Here is a 27549-nt window from a genome sequence, read left to right as displayed (position 1 = left end):
TAAAGGTCTTAGGGATTATGGCGGCGGCCATCCCGCTTCTACCATTAGCTCGCTTCCATATGAGAATTTTACAATCGATGCTCTTCACACAATGGCCTTTCCAACGACTTCCAATGTCCCATCCTATTCGGATAACTCAATCGTGCAAGAATCATCTCTCTGGTGGATCACATCTCCCCAGCTCCACCTAGGGAGACCTTTCGTCCCTTCCCCTCCGGTTGCTACAGTGACAACGGACGCCTCCCTGATCGGGGGGGGGGGGCATTACCAGGGCAGGACGGTCCAAGGCATGTGGCAACCTTTCGAGTGCCACTTGCACATAAATGTCCTAGAGATGAGAGCAGTGCTTCTAGCATTGCAAGCCTTACAAGACTCTCTTCCCATGGGAACTATAGCAATTCAGACAGACAATATGTCTGTAGTGTGGTACATCAACAAACAAGGCGGAACCAGATCTTACCCCCTATGTCGAGAGGCACTCAGACTGTGGCAATGGGCGATTTCTTCTCAGCGGTTTCTGTTAGCAACGCACATTCCCGGGAAGTCCAATGTGATTGCAGACAAATTGAGCAGAGCTATTCTCATGCCTCACGAGTGGTCTCTGAACAATTTAGTGTTGGAGAAAGTTTTTCGAAAGTGGGGCCGGCCTTGCTGCAACCTTTTTGCTACTCCCCAAAACAGCAAGTGCGACGATTTCTTCACCCTCTTTCCCCAACCAGGCCACCCCAGCAGAGACGCTCTAGTACACGATTGGCCCTGGGGACTTCTGTATGCTTTTCCTCCCTTCCCACTGATATCTCAGCTAATACAGAAAGCCATCGCTCAGAAAGCTTCCATGATCCTTATTGCCCCTTACTGGCCTCGACAGGTTTGGTTCCCGTTTCTCCACCATTATCTGTTGGAGCAACCTTGGCATCTGGACCCAGTTCCAGACCTCTTGACCCATCAGTCGGGTCAGTTGCACCACTCCCTCCCTTCTCTGAACCTCACAGCATGGTTCCTCCAATTCCAACTCTAGCCAGGCTTCCTCTGATATCTCGCTCAGTTAGAGATATTTTGATAGCCTCTCATAAATCTTCCACTCGGAAGATTTATCATAGCAAGTGGAAACGTTTTTCCTATTGGGCGCAGTCAAAAAATATAGATCCTTTCACTGCTTCCATTCAATCAGTTCTAGACTTTCTAGCCGAACTTTTCCACTCAGGTTCGTCCCCGTCTACCATCAGAGTTCAGTTAGCAGCAATATCGAACTTTCATGTTGGAGTCTCAGAGTCCTCCATTATCTCTCTCAAACTCTGCAAAGCCTTTTTAAAAGGAGTTTTTCTCCTCAAACCACCAATCAGGGATCCTCCTCCTCAATGGGATCTCAACTTGGCTCTGGCGTCCTTAATTCTTCCCCCCTTTGAACCTGTGGCTTCATGTTCAATAAAGTTACTATCTTGGAAAACACTCTTTTTAGTAGCTATCACTTCAGCTAGAAGAGTCTCTGAACTCCATGCTCTGTGTAGTCGACCCCCTTATCTTGTGTTTCATAAGGATAGGGTGTCCTTACGTACTAACCCGTCCTTTTTGCCCAAGGTAGCTTCACTGGCAAATTTGAATCAAACCATTGAACTTCCTGTGTTCTTCCCTAATTATTCCAATAGGTCAGAACAAAAGTTACACTGTTTAGATGTTCATCGCCAACTTAGGTACTATTTAGACAGAACCAAACAATTCAGGAAGTCTGATCAACTGTTTGTTTCTTATGCAGAAGGTAGAATGGGCCTTCCAATTTCTAAAGTATCTCTTTCTAGATGGCTTACTTCATTGATTACCCTTGTGTATGAGATCAGACATCAACAATTACCATCCAAACCCAGGGCTCATTCAACTAGAGCTTTAGCCACTTCTATAGCTTTCCAAGATAGGCTGCCTATTGATTCGATTTGTTCTGCAGCTACTTGGGCTTCTCCCCATACCTTCATTTCTCATTATAAGTTGGACTTGGCCTCTAGAGACCGAGCCAACTTTGGTTCCACTGTTCTCAAGAGTCTGTTCCGATAGGCCACCCGGGATAAGGTGCTAGGGACGCGGTCCCATCCAGCAAGAATGAAGGCGAGATAGACAACTTAACATTTAGAAGTTATGTACCTACCATAACGTTCCATGTTAGTTGTCTTCTTCTCGCCTTCTTTCTTGCGTCCCACCCTCCTTCCCCCGAGCCTGGACAGACCTAGAGGAGTTTTCTTTTGTTCCCTTTATGGAATTTCCTTGCTGGGCTTAGCTTTCAAACGAGATCTGAGGAGTTACTGCCTAGCATTGTGGGATATAGGGGAGCCTCGAGCCGGTGGAACTAGCTCTCGAGCTTTTAGAGTGGCCGAGTCGGAGCCGAGGATCGGCTCCGAACCCATCCACCAAGAAAGAAGGCGAGAAGAAGACAACTAACATGGAACGTTATGGTAGGTACATAACTTCTAATTCTTTTAACTTTATTGTGTTACAAACATTATCTGAGTTAGATAGAGGTGGTGCTTGGCCACTGCTTATTGAAGAAGCCGAGTTATCCTGGCAACTTCGCTTAGCGGCTCACTGCTGCCCAGGCTTAAATGAAGCTGTATCTGTTTTATGTTTACTTAAGCTAAAAGCTATTTCTAGGTAATGTGCAAGGTCTGTTCAAATAATTGTTTTAATAATTTTTATTTTAATTGTTGTAGTTAAGGTTGTTAATGTAAAGGTGTTTCATATTCAGTGTAAAAAATGGGTCTATGTAGGGATGTGAATTTGGGGGGGGGTGTCTGTTTTAAGCACTGCCATTGGGCTTCAACATTAATCTGATTGGTCCTAATGCGACGGTGTCTTTGATTGTGTTTTTATTAGATCATTGCTATTTTAAAAGGTTTTCGCCTTATGTAATGTTTTATCTGATGAAGTTCTGGCTTTGTAGTGGGACGAAATTGTGTGCTGTATAATTATAGGATAATATTGTCTATTTCAGCAGTTGCTTTTTATTTCAAGTTATTTTACTGGACTGCAACCGGAATTCATGTATTGGTTTATACATTTTTCTGGTTTGTGTTTGCAATATTGTATATGTCATACTAATTATCAGTTTTTAAGCATCATCTGTTCCAGACTCAACTAAAAAAATCTACTACAGATGGTCTTTTATTTAGCACCCCTATCCCCTTTTCTTTGTCTTTTACTCTTGGTAGGGAATGCAGAGTCTGTTAATTATAGTGCCCACTAGCCTACTTTCATTATTGGTAATGTTCAGGAGGAAGAGATGGCGGGTTGAAGGGTAGGTAGGAAATGAACAATTGATGTAATTTTGAAGTAAATTAGAATAGTTCAAAAAGAATGTGTGTGTGTGTATATATATATATATATATATATATATATATATATATATATATGACTGTGGCGGTGGTGCTGTGGTAGCGTTGTTGCCTCACAGTAAGATGTCCTGTTTGATTCTCAGCTAGAGCGTCTTCTGTGTGTAGACATGCCTGAATGGGCGTACCTTCATTGAAGGTTGTGCGTCAGGGCTGGCAACTCGGCACGTAAAAATCTACTGCCAATTATTAGCGGACCGGAGTTCCGCTGTGGCGACCCCTAACTGGGAAAAGCCGAAAGATACAACAATATATATATATATATATATATATATATATATATATATATATATATATATATATATATATATATATATATATATATATATATATAATGTATGAAAATAATGAAAAGCATTGCCATGATTTTTCTTTTCTTTAATTGTGTTTGTATATGCCATTGTTTATGTGAGAATTTAATAAAGATGCTAAAAGAAAAGACACCGTCATATCTTGACCATATACTGACTGTAGCCTAGGAAAACAGCTCCACTGGAACACTTTCAGAAATCATTGGTGACATTACATACTGGAGCTTGTCAGAAAGTAAGTACTTTGCACAGTTCAGTTCAGGAACTGTAAACATTTCATGTAGATATGAGTACAATCAAATGCAAACAAGGATCACCTAAGAAAAGTACCTTCAGTAGATGATGCTCTTGAGTATTTCAGCAGTGTTAACACTGTATATCAAAGAACAATTAGATTAAAGAATGTTTTCCTCAGATAAGTACACGGTTTCTGATCAAATTAACATTTGCAACAATGCCTGGAAAAATATACAATCACCAAAACTTACAGGAATACTCTAAAATATGGTGAGGTCAGAAACAGATATAAAAGTTTAATTCACAAACGTAACAGGTGCAAGCATGCAAAATCTGAAGGTAATGCTACAAGTCTAAACCTCAAAATGCACTCTCTCGAATCTCTTGAGGCACTCCTAAAAATGAAGAACATCGATATCTATGCAGTAACTGAGACCTGGTTCATGGCTCCAGAGAGCACCCCTGCAATACCAGGCTGCAACTCTTACCACACTTTTCGGCCACCAAACCAGGACCGAAATACTAAAGGTGGAGGAGTGTCCATATTCACCAAGGATATTCACACCACCAGGCTAGTTGCCCAACACAATCAGTCTGAAATACTCCAGGTGCAACTAACACAAAGTAAGACTGCAATCCAAATTGTGGTTTGCTACAGATCCCCCACCATGCCCCAAGATTCTCACTACACCTTTCTAAACATACTGGAAAATATTAAGATACAACCAAACACCCTAATACAGGGTGATTTCAACTATCCTGCCATTAACTGGGAAAACTACTTGTGTACCAACACCTTTGCCTAACTGTTCTTGGAATTCATAAATTTCAACGCCCTGGATCAACTAATCCATAGTCCCACCAGGGGCTCCAGTATCCTAGACCTGGTCATTACCAACATGGGAAATTGATGCTCCACACTTATGGTCACCCCATTGTTGATCAGGTCAGACCATAAGCTAATCACCCTTAACATCCACATCCCACCCCCATCCCCCAGTAAGGAAACCTCCATAAAAAACTTCTCCAAAGCCAACATCATGCTACGCAAGTCAGAAGTGACAAACTTCATGACCCCCATGCAGACGGGAACTGAAAGTTCGACTGCTGAGTCCTACACTAAGGCACTGTACGAGCACATCCACTCATGCACGATTCGTGCCATCCCAAATAGAACCAAGATGCTCTCCTCCTAAAAAAGGAAGCCAATGTGGTGGTCGCCTGCCATAAACCAACTTTACAACAAAAAGAAGAAACTGTTGCAGAAAAGGGGCAAATCCCAGGATGCAAAATAATTCCCTTACCAGCCTCAGTAAGAAGCTGAGATCCCTCATAAAATCCTCCAAAGCTAGTTGCGAAAATAAAATTGCCAAAGATTCCAAAGACAGCCACAAGGCATTCTATAACTATGTCAGGAATCTAAATGGCAATGCTCAGATCTGCTGTGAGCTACAACAGAATGACTTATTCCAAGGATATTGCCAATATCCTGGCAGATCGATGCAGTGCCAACTTCACCCCCCTCTGACCCCCTAAATGGCCCATCTCAGTACTAGAAGATTGCCAAATTCTGGTAATAATGGCCACACAGGTAAAAAATGCACTCTCCAAAGCTAAGAATACAGCATCCATGGGACCAGATGACATCCCGGGCTGTGTACTACATGAACTACAAAATGAACTGGCACCTTACCTAAGTGTCATGTTTAATCACACCCTCACCTCAGGCTTCGTGCCCACCGAGTGGTGCACAGCTACAGTTATCCCACTCCACAAGGGAGGATCCACCTTGGATCCTGGGAACTACTGCCCCATCAGTCTGATGAGCCTGATCGACAAGGCCATGGAACGTATTATCATGGAACTTATAAACAAAGACATTGGCAACTTTCAAACACTGGACCCCACCTAGTTTGGGTTTTTGAAGGGCGGATCTTGTCTCCTGAACCTGATTGACTTCTTCAAATCAGTCTCCAGAGCTGTGGACGAGGGCAAGGCGGTCCACACAGCCTATCTGGACCTCGCCAAGTCCTTTGACACCATCCCCCATTCTGGAATCATAGATAAACTTACTAAGCTGGGCATTAATCTGTACATCCCTCGATGGGTTGCCAACTGGCTTACTGACCGAACCCACACTGTAAAAGTAGCTGAGGCGATCTCTGCTTAACATACAAGGCCATGTCAAACCCAGAGCTGTTGGACATGCCACACTTATAGAAATCCCAATCCCTAAGAGCCACATGCTCCAGGGATCTAAACCTTGTTATCACAATAAACAAAACATGCTGGAGGGATAGGTTCCTGACCCAGAGACTCCCCAGACTCTGGAATAGACTGCCCATACATGTCAAGCAGAGCGCCTCTTTGGCCCTCTTCAAAAGGGACCTTGACAATTGGATGGGAGAAAGGAAATTCACCCCGGGGATCACGTCAGTCGCCCTGCTAGACAGGGGTCCAGGGAAGTAAATAGCGTGGGAAGAAATAGCCAGGGAATTGTTACGGCTAGGCTTGTATAAGCCCTAGGGCCGATAGCCTAGTACCAACATGTGAACAGTGCTAAAATAGAGTACTGTTAAATATTTAGACTTCCTGTACCGAATCAAAATCTTTTTGTACTTGTATTAAGCATCTCATAAATCTTACAAACTGTCCTGTTTTATGATAGCACCAAGAAATATACATAGATCACAGATTTACAGGCTATTTTGTACTTTTATTCCTCAAGGAAATGTATGTAGACAAATTAAGATCACTGTATGATAAATCAGGTGAGTCTTCAGTAACATCTCAATTGAAAACAAAGTCATAACATTTAAATTCACAGCAGTTAATATTCATAAGCATAGATAAAGTGGGGTGAATTGAGTAGTCACCTTGGTTGCAAGTTGTAAAGGGGTGTGTGACCAGCAGTTGCCAGTTGGGCTTTATTACAATGCTGGGCTGGCATTCAGAAATGAATGCTTATGCTGTAACTATGGACAGGGTTGAAGCATTTAGTGAGTGATATTGCAGTTGTAGCCAACTGCTTGCTTCAGAGTACATTTATAGTGATCAGTTTGTTTCAGTTTATTGCAGAAGACCCTGACTTTTTGCATTATTTTCATCTCAACTCAGAGAGAAAACATTTTTTGCCTTTCGACTTAAAAATTGTGGGATGTCAGATTGGGGAGTGGGATCAGGTGTTAGATGAACAAGCTACAGTTCTTTTAATGTTAGATACATAAGTGAAACTCATGGTCTATATTACTCAGCATCAGTACTCTTCAGAAGAAGTCTGAAAGGATTTTGTGGTCCCAGTGCAGTGAAAAAAATCCCATTGTACAGCTGCTGCATAAAGTAAAGGAGGACCGCACACTTAGTAATCTTAGTCATATAGCAATATTCTGGAATGTGATTAAACTTCTAGAAAAGGCTGTGCACTGTCATCTGCTAATTTGTTTAGTGAAAAACAGTATTCTTATTTCATATCATGTATTTCATCCAGACTTTATCAGTATGGGTTCTACCTCTTATAAATTGTTAGAAAAGCAGTACAGTAATATCAACGGTCATAGCCACCATACTCTTGGAGCTTTCAAAAGTCTTTGGTAGGGTCCGCCACCTAATTCTCATTCAGGAGACTACTAAACATAGGGGTATCAATGGCTAATCCTGTATTGTGTACTATACCATTGTCAGACATGTATCAGTTAAAAAGAATAGACATTTAGGTCAGATCAAGACTCTGCGTTGTGAAATACCTCAGAAATTAGTCATTAAACCACTTCTTTTAAGAGTATTTTCCATCATTATGCATTTGTTTTGTCCCACTGTAAAAATGATTCACTTTGCTAAGGAGACTTCAGTCCTACGTAGAAAACAGTACTGACAGTGAAAAAGTAATGCTTTGTATTATTAAAGACCTATAAAATATGGCATAAAATCTTTAGGAATGTAGAATGTAAATAACTGTGGCGTATCTGCTTGTAATACTAAAATCAGTATCTGTTACTATAACTACATGCAGCATATTGCAACTTAGCCCACTAAAATGGTTAATGTTAAAGTATCACAATGTTACTAACCTAGATTAAACAAATATTGGTGGTCTGCAGAGTTTTTAGTCTAATTCATGCACCTCAATAATACCTTCAAAGGAAGTAATATAGCCAAAGAGTGCTTACAAGCTGCCTTAGCACTGCAGACATATGGAGATGCTTTCCTGTTCCAGATCTCAGTAGAGTGGGTATTATACCGTGTTTACTGGTTAGCAAAGGGAAGATCATATGTTTGGCATTCAAAAGTCTCAGTGGTTGCCAGGGTAACAGTATGATAGTCTAGCAAGACTACTCCAGCTTTCTTGCTTGGTTTGTAGAATGCAGGGTGTCAACTGCTGCATCTCCCCTCCACCCCCAAAGCCCTTGGGGGCATGGTAAACTTTTGGGCTGGAGTATACAGGTGTTGGGATCTGGCTGATGGTCAGAGTGATACTGGGGCCCAAAACGATAAAATGAAAAGGTGAAGGAGACTTTTTTTTTTTCTTTTTTGCTTTTTCTTCCTTTATATCCCTTATCCAAGATGGAAATTGCAACCAGATCAACAGATGCAGTGAAGCAGTTATTTCTCCAGGAGTGTAGAATGTTGTGGTAAGAAGAGTTTATTACCAGCTCAACTAGAAATTGTCAAAAATCTGTTACAGTAGGCTTCCTGTGTAACTGTAATCTCTTGCCTATCATGTCTATACTTAAGATTTTTAATGTGCATTATTTTAATTATGCAGGCATTAAAAACAGATCTCATTCCATATCTTCTAAAACTTTTGGAAGGAGTTGGCCTTGAAACTATAGAAAACCCAGCTGCAACAAAGGCTCAAATTGTAAAAACACTTAAGTCAATGACACGTAGTCTGCAGCATGGAGAACAGGTAAGAGTGTACTTGTCTTGGGGTGTGTGTCACTTTACATAATGCTTGGTCTGTTATTTCATTTTATGAAAAATTACCATTAGTTTGTTTCAGGAAAACATGTCTAAAAATGCTGACAAACCAGGCTTAGCTTAACTTGTGCCCTGTTTTAAATGTAACATAGGGTGTGATAGAATCCGTCTGTTTTCCCTTTTCTCTAGCACATGAGGCCAGCACAATTTGGGAAGTTTAGGACCTAGAATTTTCCCAAACCAACTAAACCCTCTCCTTTTCCCACATTTGTCTACAAAGAAGGACCCCTTTCCAGATCTCTCTCAACATGGGTGTGTAAGTGCAGTTGCCTATAGCTCTCCATCTATCATTTGGGGAGGGGGGATGTGTGTTTTTCTTATTTTTCACATTTATTGCTGAAATTTGTTAGGTTTTCCAGCACTTTTCCTTCCCCAGTAGCTTTGAAACTCGTAATCCTCAAATTTCCCTGCCTTTTGGGCCATTCTGTATGTCTTTGTAGATAAATGTTTTTTTTCTCAGTATATTTCTAGTAATTTTTGCATTCTTAGGTGGCATTGCTGTCATACTTTGGACTTAAAATTATAAAACTGTAGCAGTTTTACTGGCTGTGTGTTTGTGTGTGAACAACTTTTGTGTTCAGATTTTCATTCTGTTGTCCTTGGGGATTGCGTATGTGCTCATGTTTGTGCCTTCATTTAATTGCCAGTTACGTGAAAGTGTATGAACTTTCTGATCTCCATTGCCAGTTATAGTCTCACTTCAGTCTGATTAGAGCAAAACAGGTTAATGCTTGGCTTTCTACTAACACATGTCCTTAGCCCTGTAAATTTGTTGCTGGAGTTCATCTGTGCATGATTGGTAGCAGCTGCCTGTATTTTGCTTTGAGATTGAGATTAAGTGACTTTTCTGTTTGACCTTCTCTCCAGCGAAGTTCTGACTCTGGTGCAATTTGTGGTCATATTTCAGTCTTCGACTCAACGTGATGCCACTTTTACTTCTATTTTAGTCTAGCTCTCTGACTCTGATGGTAATTTTTAAGAGAAGACTAAAGATTTTGTTTCATAAATGGCTGCTTTATTTTTAAGAAATATTTAATTAGTCTTGTTAAATCTCTAGAGGTTGATGTTCATTTGTACATGACATGCTTTGGACTCTTCATTTGGTTCCAAATTGAAAGGATCAGTTTCACTTTTTAATCCTCTCACCAAACTGGTTCTTGCTTTGGTGTCGGTTGTGGCCATGTTTGTGTTTACTTTTAGGGCTGGTTAGGTAAGTGTACAGCTGTTGGCACTAGTTTGAACTTTTTTAATAAATTAACCCTTCTGAGATGCTCTTCTCCACCTTCTGAGTTGAGTGGAATATTTTCTTTTGGTCCTGTTACCAGTCCTCTGCTTCAGTGCCCTTATAGACTTCAGCCTCATCTCAGTGGTCTCAGTGTCTCCTTGACTAAGTTCAGTGCCTAGATGGTCAATACCTGACTTCAATGCCAGCTTTTGTGTTGAGTAGAGTTTCACAGAGGAGGTTTTTCTCTGAGGGTCCTGCTTTCGAGTCAGGTTGTTGGCACAAACTACACTTCTGAGTTGAGCTTGTAGGTACTAGAGTCCTTTCAGCATTGTGATACATTTGGTTTTGGATGCTGTTTGGGGCTCAGGTAACTTTTCAAAGTCTAAATCTTTGGCAGCATTTGAGTTTTCAGTCAAAGCAGAGATTCCTTGATCCCCACTTTGCAGTTTTCTTTTTCTCAGAAACAAGTTTTGCTCCTTTTCCTCAGAAAAGTGTTGTAATTTCATAAGGTAATTTAATCAGTCGCTGAAGGACACCATTGCTGCTGTACTCTCAGAATTTGTTTAGTTATTGACTGGGAAAGTCTGACTAGGTCAGGATCCATTTTCGGTGGATGCCCTCGGGAGAAAAGCTCCAAACAAATACAGACATTTAATACATTTACAGATAAATTTACAATTTACATACATGTTTACAATTTGTAGACCTTATACCATTTTTATCATATGGATGGATGACATTTTACAGTAGTTCTTGATGTTCAGTCTAAATTCTAGGTTAGAACTACGCATAATTAAAAGAACAGACCAAATTATGCACAAGTATAATATACAATTGTTTTTGATTTTATATAAATTTAAACAGTAATGGAAAGGTTTAAATTTAAGGTTGTAAGATGGGGAGAAAGCATGTTAGCTAAGGAAAGTAGTATATAGAAGGAAATGACCTGTGGGTTAAGATGGCTAGCATGATAGATAATCTGAGAGATTTAATAAGGAGAAGCAGGTATAATTAGTAGTAAGATGTATTGAAAAGGATTTAAAAAGGTAGAGAGGAGGGAGAAGAACAGATACTAGGTAATAGGATAGGGTACGAGTAAGTGATGAGGGGTAAAAGGAGAAGAAGGGGAGGGAAAAAAAGAGGTGGACATGGGCGATAGTTAAGGGATATGAATTAAGTGTAGTGGCCTTTAGTTAAGGTGCAAGGGCGGAAACCTTATTATGTACTTTAAACATCTGAGCAACTGATCTCAGTGCTTTTCCAACAGTCTCAATTAATTTGACTTGAGACTGATGAGCACAGCAGATGCTGTGGATCAGGGATGGTTTTCTGTTAAAGGTATTTTTTTAATTGGCAAGAAACCAGATATTTTTGTGGGCAAGTGGTAGCAGTACATAAATGACAGTGCAAGAAGGTACATGGCACTGCAGTATAGGCACCACTGTTTATGCTTGCCAGGTAACTTGCAGTACCCAAATTGCAAGCACCGTATGTTTAAAATGCTGCTGTTATGGTTTTGAAGACTGAAGTGCAAATAGGCCTGAGCTTCACTGCAATATAGCTTTATCAGTTGTGATGAAAAAAGCACTCCTCGCTAAGTTTTTCCCAAGAGCTAAATACCTCCAATAGATATTTAAAGTAATTTTTTTGAACACCTTTCTTTATTGAATTATCACTTGTGACATTAGCGCATTTACTTTTGTATAGAAGTAATCAAACTGTATTAACAAGTTAAAATAAACTTTGTTTCACGTGTATTGCGATATGTCATATAACCTGAGCAACATTACATAAATTATCCAATTCCTGCCCTCTTTTTTTAAACAAGAAAGATCTTTATTAAACCATCACTTACAACATAAGCAATTGTACATTTGTACAAATGAAAACAAACCACACCAACACAATCCTAGTTGCAACCGTTTTACATCACAAATCATACTGACACACTCCTAGTTGTAAACATTATACATCACTTATAGTCTACCCAATTGTTTTCAGTCAAACATCACATAACATTTAAGTCCTGCCTACTCTTAAACCTCACTCCTCCCCTATATGTATTGTTCCCACAATTCCCATTTTTCCTATGTAGTTTGCTCCTACCATTTTCTAAAGATCTCAATTCCAGTTGTTTTATCTTTTTTACTATATTCACTACTTCTAATATTGTTGGTTTAGATTTTGATTTCCATTTTCTAGTAATTGCTTTCTTGGCAGCCACCATAATTAGAGACAGCAAGGCTTTACCATATGTAGGCAGTTTAAATTCTGTACCATACGTCAGATAAGTTATCATCCCTTGTCACACTAATCCACCACCCAGCATCTACAACAGTGCATTCTGCAGGGAATCCTTAAAGTCCACCAACTCACTCCACTCCCAGAAAATATGTTCCAATTACCTCCTTCTTCCCTGTCACACCTCCAATATTTGCGATCTACCTGAGGAAAAATTCTCAGGAGCCTACTTTGGGTATACAAATATCTATGTAATCATTTCCAAGCAAAAATCCTAAGTCATCTAGATATCATAGCATATTTGGAAGACATACATATATTTCCCCATTATTTCTTTTTGACTTGCTTATCCAATCTCTTTTCCCAATCCTCTCTAACTTCCTCTGATTGATTCTTATAGTTATCATGCAGTATTTTATATGCTCTGCCAGCTATTCCTTTTTTTAATATCAGCTTCTGTTCTACATTCTACTAAAAACTCTACTAGTGCTAGTCTTCCATTTAGGACCCCCTTATTTCTTTCTCTTTGCCTATACGCTGATATTGATCCTTGAATAGGCTATCTCTAAACTGCAGTCCAAACAAATTCTTGGCATCTTCCCATTCTGTCATCTCACTCTCTAGTTATTTGCTCCCAATGCCTTGGTTCCTTTGCCAGTTTTTTCTGATAAATTCCATCCCCCTCTTGCCTGTTGTCTGTATCCCTAATTGTAGTCATCCCTATCGGCAGAATCTCCTTTCTCCATTCCTGTGTTGGCTTTGTTCTTAGAACACTTTGTTACTTTATGGGTGTAATATTCTGTATGATTATTGTTATTCTCCTTAAAGGCCTGCATCCAAAATCCCAGTCTCTCCTTGTTTCTTGAGCTTCCCTTGTTTCAGCATCATCCCTTTCCACTTTGAATTATAGTTTTCTGCTTGTGCTATGTATAGGAGCCTTAACTGTGTAGCTCTGAAATACCCTTTCAAATTAGGTACTCCCAATCAGCCCTGTTGTACTGGAAGAATGAGTTTATCCTACTTGTTTCTTGCTGTCTTCCCCTCCCTGATAAAGTCCTTCAGCTCTTTATTAATTGCTATCCACAACTTCTCCTCTGGTTGATAAAAATACGTTTGATCTGTGTATAAGATTAAAGGGACTACAAACATTTTGACTGCTTCTATCTTACTATTCATATCCATATAACAAAGCTAAGATTTAAAGTAAGTTTTAACTTATCTGATGAATAGCTTTGATGTTCACCGTGCATACAGGCGGGTCCTCGGTCGGCCGAATTCCAAAGTCTAGGTCCAGTGTCGGTTGTCGTCGCTTCCTCCCTGACGTCAGTGCGGCAGGGGTATAAAAGAGGCAGCCGACACCATTTTCTTCAGTTTTTCTTGCCCCAGATGTCAGGTGTCCCCAGAAGGAAGACAAACATAATGTTATGCAAAAATGCAATGTTGATAAATCAAAAACAGTAACCGACGCAGGACCCAAGACTTTGATAATCAAGCCGACTGAGGGCTACTGTATGCTGATAACCTAAATGTGATGAGACTGCAACAGTGAAACACGAAGAGCATCAAAAGTAAATCCCAAATGGAAATATAAGCTTGGCATTGTCAGATCATCTTCACTATGTATTGTTTGGCAACCAAACAAATCACACCATTATTTAAGTATCATGAGCATATGGCCACAGATCTGATGACATACCGCACAACTACAAAGACAGTCATCAACTTTTCCCTCAAGATGTCTCTGGTACCAAGTACATTCACGAACACCCTTGTGTTCAAAAATGGTATTTGTTATGGACAACTCATGACAGGAGTCTAGAAATAATTCATCACTTGAGTTCTAAACAGGTTACGTTATTCCTTCCTATTACAACCCACAAAATATCACAACTGTCCTCACACAAGTCCCGGTCTTCCAATACCACTATAAAAGCAACAGCTAATACCCAGCGAGCAATGCACCCTTGGTCTTAAAGAAGGCCAAATACAATTAACAATAATTGGATGTACAATGAATGTGAAAATCATGCCAAACAGAGTCCATCAAATCACTAACTCTTCAACTGATTAAGCACTTTCATCTTACAACTAAGGAAGACTTCATCAAAAAACAAATGAATTTAAGCAATGCATTTTAACAGAAAGGTGCAAATATGTTCTCTGTCTGAAGAAGTTTGACATTTTGTAGCACACTCATTTGGGCAACAAATTTAGCTATTCAGTTACAAACTGTAGTCAAGTTGTGCTGTTTTAGGTACAAAGACAACAGAACAGTCACAGACGGAATTTCTGTTTGCCAGTCTAACGACACCTACATTAGGAAAGCGGTAACATTATAACAACTTGAAAGCCAAAACATGGGCTGCCACTTCACAGTATTTTTAATTCCAGCCACTATGTTCATGTCCTTTTGCACCCATACTTTCCCATGGGAATGTGCCCCTTCTAAAAGGGTACACCATCTTTGACTGTGAAAACATCAGATAAATGTAAGGGCCATGATGCTCTGAGCACAAATTGCTCTCTCAAAAAAACATACCAGTAATCATTCAGCAGTGACCAAGAAACTACCCCTTTGGATTCATGCATAGCCTTTTTGCACAAAAAATGACACTCACATGCTGTATGTTTCCGATTTCTCACCGAGAAGAAAATAAATGATACGATGGCCACAGAAATGTATTTTAACTTTTTGCTATTAGACACCCACCCCTACCCCCTGTACAAGCCATATCAATTTTATTCAGGAATTATCATTTAAAGTTACACACAGTGAAAATGTTTTAATTCCTTTGTTTTATATACAGGTCAGGTATTTTATCAACCAGAGGAGAAGCTGTGGACAATAATTAATAATTGACAAAATACATCTGGGAGGGAAAGAGGGCAAGAATTAAGTGGGATAGGTTAATCCTTACAACAGGACAAGGTGGTTTAGGATTACCTGATATGAAGAGATATTTTAGAGCTACACAATTATGGCTTATATACATAACACTGGCAGAAGGTTATAATTCAAAGTGAAAAGGAATGATGAAGCAGGGGTAAAATTGAAGAAAGAGAGAATGGGATTTTGGATGCAGATCCTTAAGAAGAACAACTATACTAATTATTACATTCATAAACTAGCAGGAAGTATTCTAAGAATTAAGACATGAAAATGGAGAAAGGAGATTTTGCTGATAGGGATGACTGCAAATAGAGGTACAGAGATTAGGCAAAAGTAGGCTGGAATTTACTGGAGAAAACTGGCAAATGAACCAAAATATTGGGGGCAAATAAGACAGGGAAAGGTAAAAGAACAGGGTGAGGCCAACAAGACATTTGGACTGTAAGCTAGAGACCGTCTTCCCTACCATAGATTGGAAGAGTATAGGCAAAGAAAAGGGGATAGGGGAATCTTAAGTGAAATACCTGCTTTGGTAGAGTTTTTAGTTGAATCTAGAACAGAAGCTGCTGTTAAAAAAGGGATAATTAGTATGACATATAAAATACTGCACAATAACTATAAGAATCACTCAGAGGAGGTTATAAAAGATTGGAGAGAGACACTGGATAAGCAATTTACAAAGGAACAACTGGAGGACATATGTATGGTTCCCAAGTGTGCATGAAGTCAAGAAGGTGAACTGTTTTGCATAGGTATTTTTATACTCTAAGTAGACTTCAAAGAATTTTTCCTCATGTAAATGGCACATGTTGAGGTGTGATGCAAAAGAAGAGGTAACTGGGAACATAAGTTTTGGGAGTGTAATGAGTTGCCAGACTTTAAAACTTCTCTACAGAGTACTCTTTTAGAAATATTAGGTGTAATTTTTAGAAATATTAGCTGTAACTTAGGAAAGGATTCTTTTGAGCTAATGCACAGGATCTGAATTACCTAAACATAAGGCCTTGTTAAATTTGGTGACCGTCAAAAAAAGCAATTACTAGAAAAATGGAAATCAAAGTCTAAATCAATTTTATGTATACTGAATATTGTAATAGAGATAAAATAACTAGAAGAGGGATCATTAGAAAGGGAAGGAGTAAATTACATAGAAATATATGGAAATCGTGGGAACAATACATGACAAACAATGCTCGGAAGGAGGTGTGAAAATTAAGGGAAGGCAGGAACTGAGCAATTTATGTAATGTTGAACTGATGATAGCTATAAGAAAGAACATATGTGATGTATAATGTATATAACTGAAAACATGTTAATATGGCTTTTCTTTTATGTTAACGTTAAGTTTCCCTATGTCTTAAGTAATCATTTTAACACCTTTAATAAATTATCATATAACTGCCCTGTGGCATTCACATTTAGCATGCCTCCTCATCTCTAACACAAAAAGATAGCTACCTTCTGTGTACACCTCTGATACTGGAGTGTTATCACACATTGCAACTTTTCTGTGCACAAGCACATTTCTAATGTGTGACTGAAGACATTGTAAGGCACAGATACCTCAATTATGAATTTCAGCTTGCTGAAAGACATTTATATGGCCACTAGGAAAGCCATACAATCTAACTACTTTGTGCTCCTGCACACAGCCTACTTCTCTAACCTCAAAAGATAACGAATCTTTGCATACCCCTCGGATATTAGACTGATGAAACTGAAAGAACAAACAAGTAAAGCATTTTAACTTTTTTTTTTTTGGTTGCTGTCTCATCTTCCGTGAAGTCAGGTAGTCAGGGGTATAAAGCATGAAGCTGACGCCGTTACATCAGTCTTTCTTGCCATGCGGTATCCGAAGCAGAAGCAGTTCGCAAGTGCCGGTCAGCCAACTCCTGAAATTTTTATTTTCGAGTTTCAGAACCAAAGTCTTCAACTAAAGCTAAGTACCCCATTGGGGAAACCTTTCTTGCTCTAAAACAATGTCAGTAAAAGTCAATAATTGTTTTTCTTGTGGAAAGCAAATACCTCATAAAGATTTTCCATTCATACTGTATTCCTTGCCTAGGCCCTGACCACGATGTACTTCGCTGTCGGTTGTGTGCCTTATTTAAACCTCGAACTATTCATCTTCGGTATATTTTCGCTTCTTAATATTTTGGTACTTGGTTCAATTATCCAGATATGTCTTTGGGTAAGCCACCCGACTACCGACATTCTGAAGAAAACACAAAGATAAAGCCAGAGACAGGCCGCCTAGGTCCAAAGCTGCCGACAACGCTTCTCCTAAACTAGTTGCCAGTTCACCAGTCCTCAGTGAGGTGCTTTCGCAGCCCATGATACCGACTACATCAAATTCGCAGGCCTCTACTGACACCCATTCAGAGTCCGGTATGCCGCGAGATGCTTCAACTGTGGAACCTGCGGATGTCTCTACCTTGGATGGGTCCGGAGCCGCTGTGCAGGCACTGGCTTCTGAGGGTGTATTCAGGTCTACTGACTTGCATATTAAACCGACGCCATCTTCTTCAAGGCCTAAAATTCGAACCATGCCTAGGAAACAGACGACCAGACTGCATGGTCAGGCCTGTATGCCTAAAAAACAAATGATAATAATGGCTGAAGACCTTATTACTTTAATCGGGGGAAGCCAACTTTCCCCCTCAAAGAGACCTAGGACTGAATTTGCTTATGATACTTCTGACCAGGATTCTGAAATTTGTCTCCTCTGATGACCATGATTTACCCTTTTCTACCTATGAGGATTCTGATGCAGAGGACTCTATTCCTTCTGCTTCTCCCCAGAGGATTTTTCTTTTGGTGAAACCTTGCATACTCTTGGGGAGCATTTTCACTGGGAAAGCCAGGATTACTCTGATTCTAAAAAGAGGTTTAGAGATTTCTTACTCCTGCCCCAACACAGGCCTTTAGCTATCCCTCCTGTGCTGGACATTGTTGATGATGCCTTTTCGGAATCTAGCTTGGCCCATGACTCTCTACCTCCTGCTCCCAGGAAACCTGATAGATATTACAGGGTTCCTGATTCTCACAAGTTTCTTTTTAAAAATCCTACTGTGGATCCTGACATCATTTCACAGGGACCCAAGGGCATTAAGGCTACTACTGCCAAAAATCCTGTCCCCCTCTGATAGAGATTCCATGGCACTGGATAGATGGGATAAGAAGGTATACACCTCTGCAACCTTGGCCATCAGGGCCTTAAATTGCCAGTTTCATATGTTAAGGTATCAGCAGCATATTATTGGATTGCTTAAACAGAAAATGATGTTGATTCCTGATTATGCTGAAAATAAGGATTTACAGGATTTACTGCATTCTGCTGAACAGGTTGGAAAACATACTTTGCAATGTGGTTATTATTCACTAGAGGCATCTTGCAGGGCTGCTGTCACCGAGTCTGTACTTAGAAGGCATGCTTGGCTTAAGGATCAATCTTTGCCAGATCATGTTAAAACTAAATTGCTGGATGTTCCCTTAAATCAGGACCGCCTGTTTGGCAGCAAAGCAGAAGTTGTTTTTAAAAAGATGGAGGAAAAAGCTAAATCTATGCAAACTGTTAAAGATTTCTTGCAAGTGCATCATCAAAGATTTAGTAGGCATTGTCCCTCAAAACATTGGTCCTTTCCTGCCTCTTCCAGGCCTTCTCAGTTCAAACCCAGAACCAGCAGAACAACCAGGCTTCAGTCCCAGGATACACACAGGACTAAGCAGTGGGGGGCTCCCACTTCCAAATCAGGGAGTAGTAAGACTTCCCCCTATGGGAAGCTGTCTCAATGACTTAACTTTAAAACTTCCAAGCACTTCTCAACTGACTGCTCCTTTAGGGGGGAAGATTGCTCTGCAGGCAAAAAACTGGGACCTCATTACCCAGGACGAATGGGTTTTAAACATAGATGTTATGTGATCCTATCTCGCCTACATTCTGACTGATGGGTTCGGAGCCGATCCTCGGCTCCGACTCGGCACGCTTATGCCAAAGAGCGAAGTCTCTTATTGGCTGAGCTTACTATATCCCAGGATGCACCACTACCAGTCCCCCAGATCTCGTTTGCCGCTAACAAGCAAAGACGTGGTCTCGAGCTTGGCTGAGCTAAGTAGTGTTTTTTCACTTACTTTCCTGTCAGGGATTTCCTAAAATTCAACAAAAAGCTGTTTTAACAGCTATCTCGTTTTTGTGTATGAGTGAATATTTTGTGGTAAAATATTTGTGTGGTGATTGTGTATTGTCTGACTAGAGGTCCCATTTGAGTTGAAGGGCCTTCCCCTGTCAGTCCGTTGTCTTCCAAGTCCCGTTTATTCTTAGGGTTCTTGGATCCTTTTAGTCATACTTTTCTATTTGTGACAGTCCTTGATTTAAAAAGAAAAGAATTTTTCTGTGATAGTTAGTGTGTTTTATCTTTTGATAGTTATTCACTAAATTGGTTGCCATAATGTCACAGGCTCCTAGGCCTTCAGGTTTTAAGAAGTGCACTAAGTGCAGTTTCAAAATGTCGATAACAGATGACCACTCTCTGTGTGTACTGTTTGGGCGCCAAACATTTGCAGGAGTCCTGTAGCGTGTGTCACGCTTTTTCCTCGAGGGTCCTCCAAGAGAGAAAAAATAAACTTATTTTAAAAGGCCTTATTAAACCCTCATTTGAAGAGGCATTAGCTTCCTCTCCTTCTCCTGCTAAGAAGAAAAGGCGCCTCCGACCAGTCCGCCGGAACCGACCGCCAAAAGACATAGGCAGGCTTCTCCTTCGGCTCCACGGACTTGGAGCCGAGGGCGAACGGTCTGCCTCGATGCCTCCAGCCTCACTCCTCTGGGTTCGAGCCGACGGCTGGGGCATCGAGAGGCGGGTCACCTTCATCGGCTCCACTGATCTCGGAGCCGATGAAGGTTGTCCGCCAGACACTTCCTCCTCGGCGCCAAGCCCCTTTGGCACCGATGGAAATTGGTTTGGACACTCCTTCAGCCGATAATTATCGAGTCGATTCGGAGCCGGTCCCCTAGTCCCTTGGAGCCGTTGGAGAGGCCTACTCGGACCCGCTCGGTCTCTTCCAGGTCATCAAGGATGTCAGATTCGGACATAGACAGGGTGCTCCAAAGACTTTTCCAGTCCCCAGTCTTTCAGAAATAGTTTCGCTCCGACCCACTTGGCTTCGGAGCCGATAGCCCATTCCATTGCCATTCCTCCTCCGACCGCTTGCTCCGCCGGAGCAGGTGCTGACGGAGCCAGTAGAGATCCTAGGGTTGGCTCCGACCCTTACTCTAACCCCGCCTTCGGGTCGGAGTTTAGCACACGGACTTCTTCGGCCGGGCCCGGGGTGACGTTTGGGACCAATGCAGTCGGTTCCAAGCCTCCCTCTCGGGCTTGACGCTGGGACTTCCGCTGCTATCATGGCTCGTGACTGGACCCTCCCAGGATTCTGGGGTCCGCCTTCAGAGCTATGAGGAGTGCCTTGGCCAAATCTTCTTTGGCCTTCTACAGCTTTACCGCACCTTCCTGGGCATGGAGACTGGGTCTTTGGCAGTTCCCTGTCTCTAGACAGCGGAGCCCAGGGGCCTGAGGTTACCCCACTGGGGTTCCCTCCTCCTGAGGGTCTTCGGAGTTGTCTTCGGAGGAGCCCCAAGGAAGAGATCGTGCAAGAGGAAGCACGAGACTCCCCCGATGAGTCTCTTACATCGGACACTGATCTTGACGATGCGGAGGGGTCCCCAAAGTCGTCCTCGGATGATGTCTCATTTGCAGACATTCTAGAGATCCTCAAGCAACGAGGCGGCTGGAATTCCAAACCCCTCCGCTGATGAGTCGGTGTTCCTCAAGGCCTTCGGGCTAAGCCCTCCGCCTCCTGGGTGTCTCCGCCTCGACGAGCTCCTAGATTTGGTTTGTCGGAGGTGGGAACATCCAGATACTGTGGAACCAGTGCCTTCTCGCCCTAACAAATTTTTGTCTGCCCCACCCGAGAAGGTGTTCTTAACGAAAGGCGTGGCTGTAGCTGCCATGGTGGTGGCATCTGCTACCCAGCAGGACGTGGCAGAGGCTTCAACGTCCGTCCATCCTCCTAATAAGGAGTCTAGGAGCATGGACCGGTATGGGAAGCGCACCCTGAGTTCAGGGGCCTTTACTCTGAGGTCCCTGAATTATTTGGCACATTTCACCAGACTACAGAGGGATCTGATCAAGGAGCTCTCAGACTCCCTCTCAGGTAACCTACCTGAGCAGCTAGCCCAGTCGGTTAGCTCTCAGTTGGCTACCCTTAACTTGATTTCTAACTCGTCCATGCGGCTCATTTCATATGCGGTCGAAGGGGCGGGCAGAGCGGCAGGCACAGGCGTGGCTCTACGAAGACAAGCCTGGCTCCGTTGTGTCATTTCGCGGAGGCCTTCAAGTCTTCCTTTGCCGACGCTCCCTTTGATGGGTCCTCTTTGTTTGGACCCAAGGTAAAAGACACACTTACCCGCTGTGAGCAGGAGGGAAAGACTTTATCTGCCGTAGGAGCACGATTTTCCACTCCCTTTCGGCCTTATCCCAAGGCTAAAAGAGGAGGGAAGATGTGGTTCCGCAAATCACAGAAATTCTTTCCTCAACGGCAGGAAGATTCCCCTTCCAGAGGCAGAGGAGGGGGAAATTTTTCTGGGAGACGCCGTCCCAGAGGCGGCAGAGGCCCCCGCAATACTGGAGACCGCGAGTCCTTTCGTGGCTCTTCAGCCTCCCACACTCCATGAGGGATTGCCCGGCTGTGCTGCTCCGGAGCCAGTCGGGTGCCATTTTGCCAAGCACCTAAAAGCCTGGGAGTCTATTACTCAGGACAGATGGGTGCTTCTGATTATTGCCAGAGGTTACACCATTCCCTTCACACGCCCACCCCCTCCGTCCAAAAAAATCCCGGACCCACCACCCAGTCAAAGGGAAATTGCAGCCGTAGAAGCTTCAAAGCTGCTAGAAAAGGAGTCATCCAACCGTCCCCACAGACCAAATCGATCCGAAATTACTCAAGGTTCTTTTAGTGCCAAAAGACAGGGGACCTGAGACCCATTTTGGATCTCAGCAAACTAAACCAGTCTGTCATGAAGTCCAAATTCCGAATGGTCACTTTACAATCCATTCTCCCATTGCTGGAGAAAGATGTTTGGATGTGCTCCATAGATCTCAAGGACGCCTATTATCACATACCGATACATCAGACGTCCAGGAGGTATCTGCGCTTCAGCCTGGGAGACAGTCATTTCCAATTTTGTGCACTGCCCTTTGGTCTCACCACAGCCCCCAGGGTGTTCACCAAGTGTTTGGCAGTAGTGACTGCTCACCTGAGGAGTCTCGGATTCCAAGTGTTTCCCTATCTGGACGACTGGCTCCTGACTGCCACCACCAGGCATCTACTACTGGAGAACCTACAAGCCACCATCTCCCTGGGTGCTTCCCTGGGAATTACATTCAACTGGTCAAAGTCTGTCTTGCTGCCTTCTCAGCGCATAAGATTCATAGGAGCAGAGATAGACTCAAAATTAATGCGAATCTTCCTTCCTACCGAAAGGATACAAACATTACAAGATCAAGTCCGAGCCCTGCTTCTAAGATCCAAAGCCCCAGCCAGGATGGTCCTGCAACTTTTAGGTTCAATGTCTGCCACGGTTCTCCTAGTTCCTCTGGCAAGATTGCACATGAGGATTCTCCGGTGGCTATTATCGACACAATGGTCCTTTCAGGATCTCCCCCTCAATCATCACATACTGATAACAGAAACATGCAAACGGGACCTCCGCTGGTGGCTTCTGCCATCCAATCTGAATCAGGGAAGACCCTTTGTTATACCCTCCGTGGCCACCTTGACAACGGATGCCTCCCAGACGGGTGGGGGGCATTGTCTGGGCAGGTCAGTTCAGGGTTCTTGGCTTCCAAACAAACATTTCTCCATATCAATGTGTTGGAAATGAGGGCTGTACTTCTGTTCCTACAAGCCCTCCACAACTTTCTCCCTCAAGGCATTATCGCCATCCACACAGACAACATGTCGGTGGTCTGGTATCTAAACAAACAAGGAGGGACCAGATCTTACCCCTTTGCAGAGAGGCCATGAGGGTGTGGAATGGGCAGTGGCTACCAAGCGCTTCCTGGTAGCGACCCACATTCCAGGCAAATCCAATGTATTAGCAGACAGACTGAGCAGGACTATTCTTTCTCCTCACGAGTGGTCTCTGAACAAACAGTAGCAGCTCAGATTTTCAAAGGTGGGTATTCCGTGCTGCGACCTGTTTGCAACACCACGAAACACAAGTGCAAAAGGTTCTTTTCCTTGACCCGTGTCAAGGGAGACAGCCACGGATGCTCTAGTCCAACCTTGGCCAACAGGACTGCTTTATGCTTTCCCTCCGATTCCACTCCTCCCCAAAGTCATCCAGAAAGCTTCCCAATTGGGGTCCACAATGATTCTAATTGTCTGCACTGGCCTCGTCAAGTATGGTTCCCTACCTACAGAAATATACCCTGGATGGTCCTTGGTTCTTGGATCTAATTCGACCTTCTGGTTCATCAGTCGGGACAACAGCACCAGTCCCTTCACACTTTGAAATTAACAGCTTGGCTCCTCCACTTCCGACTATAGCCAGAAATCACACCTTGGACCCGGAAGTTATTCACATTTTATCTTCAGCCCACAAACCCACCACTAAGAAATTGTATCACAGTAAGTGGAAGAGGTTTGCTATCTGGGCTCAACTCAGAGGCTTAGACCCTATTACTGCCCCGATACCAGAGGTCTTGAAATTTTTAACATCCTTGTTTAATCAAGGATCTTCAGTCTCTACTATTAAAGTCCAACTAGCAGCTATCTCCAAATTTCATGATTCCATAGACCCACCTTTGATGAGCAGCGGATTATGTAAAACTTTCATGAAAGGTGCTGTGCTTTTAAGACCCCCAGTTTCTCATCCTGCGCCTCCGTGGGATCTTGATTTGGTACTTCGTGCCTTAACATCTTCCCCCTTTGAACCGGCTGCTACATGTGAGTTGAAATATCTGTCTTGGAAAACTGCCTTCTTAATTGCAATTACCTCTGCAAGAAGAGTTTCAGAACTTCAAGCCCTATCTATCAAACCACCGTACTTGATTTTTCACAAGGATAGAGTATCACTTAGGCCTAATCCATCTTTTGTTCCAAAAGTTTGTTCTAATCTCTGTCTCCAACAGTCTCTAGAGCTACCAGTTTTCTTTCCAAAATTTTCAAACAAAGCGGAATACACCTTGCATACATTGGATGTTCACAGGCAATTGCTTCTATCTAGATAGGACTCAACAAATTCAAAAACAGATCAATTGTTTGTGTCCTTTTCAGATAATAAACTGGGTAAAACCATCACTAAAGCTACTATTGCCAAATGGATCCGAGATTGCATAACTCAGGCTTATTCCTCTTCAAATAAACAACTTACAACATCTGTCAAAGCTCACTCTACTAGAGCTATGGCTACCTCTATTGCATTCCATTCCAGGCTCGCTATTTCTGAGATTTGTGCTGCGGCTACTTGGTCCAACCCGCACACTTTCATTTCCCACTATAAATTGGATGTGGCATCTAAAGGGCGAGCATCATTTGGTTCCACGGTACTCAGGAGTGTTTTCCAGTGAGCCACCCAGGATTTAGGTGCTAGGACGCTGTCCCATCAGTCAGAATGTAGGCAGATAGGATCACATAACATCTTTTAGTTATGTACTCACCATAACTTCAGATGTTTGGGATCCATCTCGCCTACATTCCTAATACCCACCCTCCTTCCCCCCTGCCTTGGAGATCAGAAGAGATTGAACGGTTTGAGTTCTACTGTTTTATCTTGTATCATCTGTCAATGTTATATAAGCAGTGCATGCGTGTGTGCATGTATGCGGACAAACTAGATCTGGGGGACTGGTAGTGGTGCATCCTGGGATATAGTAAGCTCAGCCAATAAGAGACTTCGCTCTTTGGCATAAGCGTGCCGAGTCGGAGCCGAGGATCGGTTCCGAACCCATCAGTCAGAATGTAGGCGAGATGGATCCCAAACATCTGAAGTTATGGTGAGTACATAACTAAAAGTTTCCCAAGGATAGAGATTTCACTTCCACATGTTACCAACCCCAAATGGTTGGCCAGATCTACATCTGCCCCCAAATCAGTGGGCAGAGGCTCAAAAGCAAGTACTCTCTCTCTTAAGATTAGAGGCTATTTAGACTTTACCAGAAGAGGAAAAGGGACAAGGTTTCTACACAAGACTTTTCCTGGTACCCAGAAAAGACAACTCATGGCGTCCTATCCTGGACCTTTCTATCCTAAACACCTTTTTGGTGATTCCAAAATTCAAGATGCTAATTCTTCACCAGTTGCTTCCCATGATAGGCAAAGATGCCTGGTTGTCAACACTGGATTTAAAGGAAGCATACCTGCACATCCCAATCAGGGAATCTTGCAGAAGATACCTATGCTTCAAAGCAGGCTGCATGCACTGTCAGTTCTCTGCACTGCCCTTTGGCTTATCTACTGCGCCCAGAGTATTCACAAAGTGCCTAGCTCCAGTCATTGCATTTTGCAGGCAAAGAAATATTCATATATACCCATACCTGGGCGATTGTCTAATTCAGGCAGAAAGCCAGGGCATACTTTTGAATCATCTGGCATTTGTACAAAAAGGTGCTAAGTTGTCTGGGGTACACGATAAACGAAAAGAAATCACAGCTGGTACCCTGTCAACAAATTATATTCCTGGGAGCAGGCTTGAACACAACTTCCCAGATGGCTTTCCTCACGCCAGAGAAACAAATTCATTTGACAACTTACTTCAAACTAGTGGCCACAAAGACCATGCTATCTGCAAGGCAAATACTGCAAGCCTTGGGGTTCATGGCCTCATGCATTCTACTAATTCCATATGCAAGACTGCATATGAGGAAACTGCAGTGGTATCTAAAAAGCCTATGGTGTCAACATTCTCAAGCTGTATAAGCAATGATTCCTATCATACCTTGCCTATGGTTAGAATTCCTTTGGTTGGCAGAGGCCTGCCACCAAAACAAGGGACTACCATTCACTCTACCCGCTGCCACCCAAACCCTAACAACAGACGTATCAGACTATGCATGGGGGGCTGGACTTATCAGACTATGCATGGTGGGCTCACCTGGCAGGGAAGTGCATTCAGGGCAAATGGAACTCAAGTCAAATGCACCTGCATATCAATCGAAAAGACACGTTAGCTGTACAGAATGCTCCGACAGCCTTCAAGGACCACATTCTTCAAGGACAATTAATGGTAAAGACGGACAACACCACTGTTATATGGTACATAAACAAGCAGGGGGGGTACTCATTCCTATCCCCTCTGCAGACTAGCCATGGCTCTGTGAAACACAGCCTTGAGCTACCAAGTGCATCTACAGGCTCAATTCCTGACAGAAAAACTAAATACACTGACAGATGAACTAAGCAGAAATCTAATGGAACCACACGAGTGGAAACTGGAACCAAAGACTTTCAACATGTTGATGAACAAATGGAGGAGCCTAGATATAGACCCGTTTGCCTCCCCCCAGAACTACCAATTGGACAAATTCTGCACAAGGACTCCCCACAAACACGCTTGGAAAGTGGATGCTCTGTCCTTCAGCTCGAAAAATCTATCAGTTTATGCCTTTCCTCCTCTGCATCTCCTCTCCAAAGTACTACTAAAGATCAAACGGGACAAACCAAGGATGATACTGATTGCACCAGACTGGCCACACCAACACTGGTACCCCCTCTTCCGCAGTGTGTCACAGCTAGTCCCATGGCACCTGCTTCAGACCCCTACCCTACTGTCACAGCAGGAGAGCCAGATTCTGTACCCCCAGCTTCAAACCCTGAACCTGGCAGCCTGGCTAATTACCTAATGTCTCCGTTACCATCCCTCAGTAAACAAGTGTTGGATGTCATTTTGGAGGCAAGGAGGCCTAGTACTAGAAAACCTTGTGCTGGAAAATGGAAAAGATTCTGTGCCTGGAACCAAATTCTAGGGATGGCCACAGCAGTGCCCAGTTTACCTCAGATTCTTCAATACTTAACTGAGTTGCTTCACAAGGGCCTTTCCTTTTCCTCCATCAAAATTCATGCCTCAGCCATTTCAGCTCATTACAACACAGAACCACCACTCTTTTCTCACCCACTGCTCAAGCAGTTTCTCAGAGGGGCCAAATACTTAAGACTACCCAGAACTCCAGCCTGGGACCTTAACTTTGTATTGGAAAACCTCACTCTGCCTCCTTTTGAGCCGGCTGCAAGTGCAGAGTT

General features: G+C 42.6%; 1 protein-coding gene across 1 annotated transcript in view; it reads left to right on the top strand.

Moving 5' to 3' along the window:
- The window catches only part of DNAJC13 (DnaJ heat shock protein family (Hsp40) member C13), a gene marked incomplete in the record, with an annotated part of 3140357 nt that overhangs the window by 3023478 nt on the left and 89330 nt on the right, over positions 1-27549 (top strand). The window contains 1 exon segment of the mRNA XM_044066722.1: positions 8685-8828. Coding sequence (XP_043922657.1) covers positions 8685-8828 — 144 coding nt within the window.

Source organism: Protopterus annectens, chromosome 3.part1 (genome assembly GCF_019279795.1).
Source record: "Protopterus annectens isolate FY-2018-M chromosome 3.part1, PAN1.0, whole genome shotgun sequence".
Taxonomy (NCBI): Eukaryota; Metazoa; Chordata; order Ceratodontiformes; family Protopteridae; genus Protopterus; species Protopterus annectens.
This window is presented reverse-complemented; position numbering and strand designations above follow the sequence as displayed.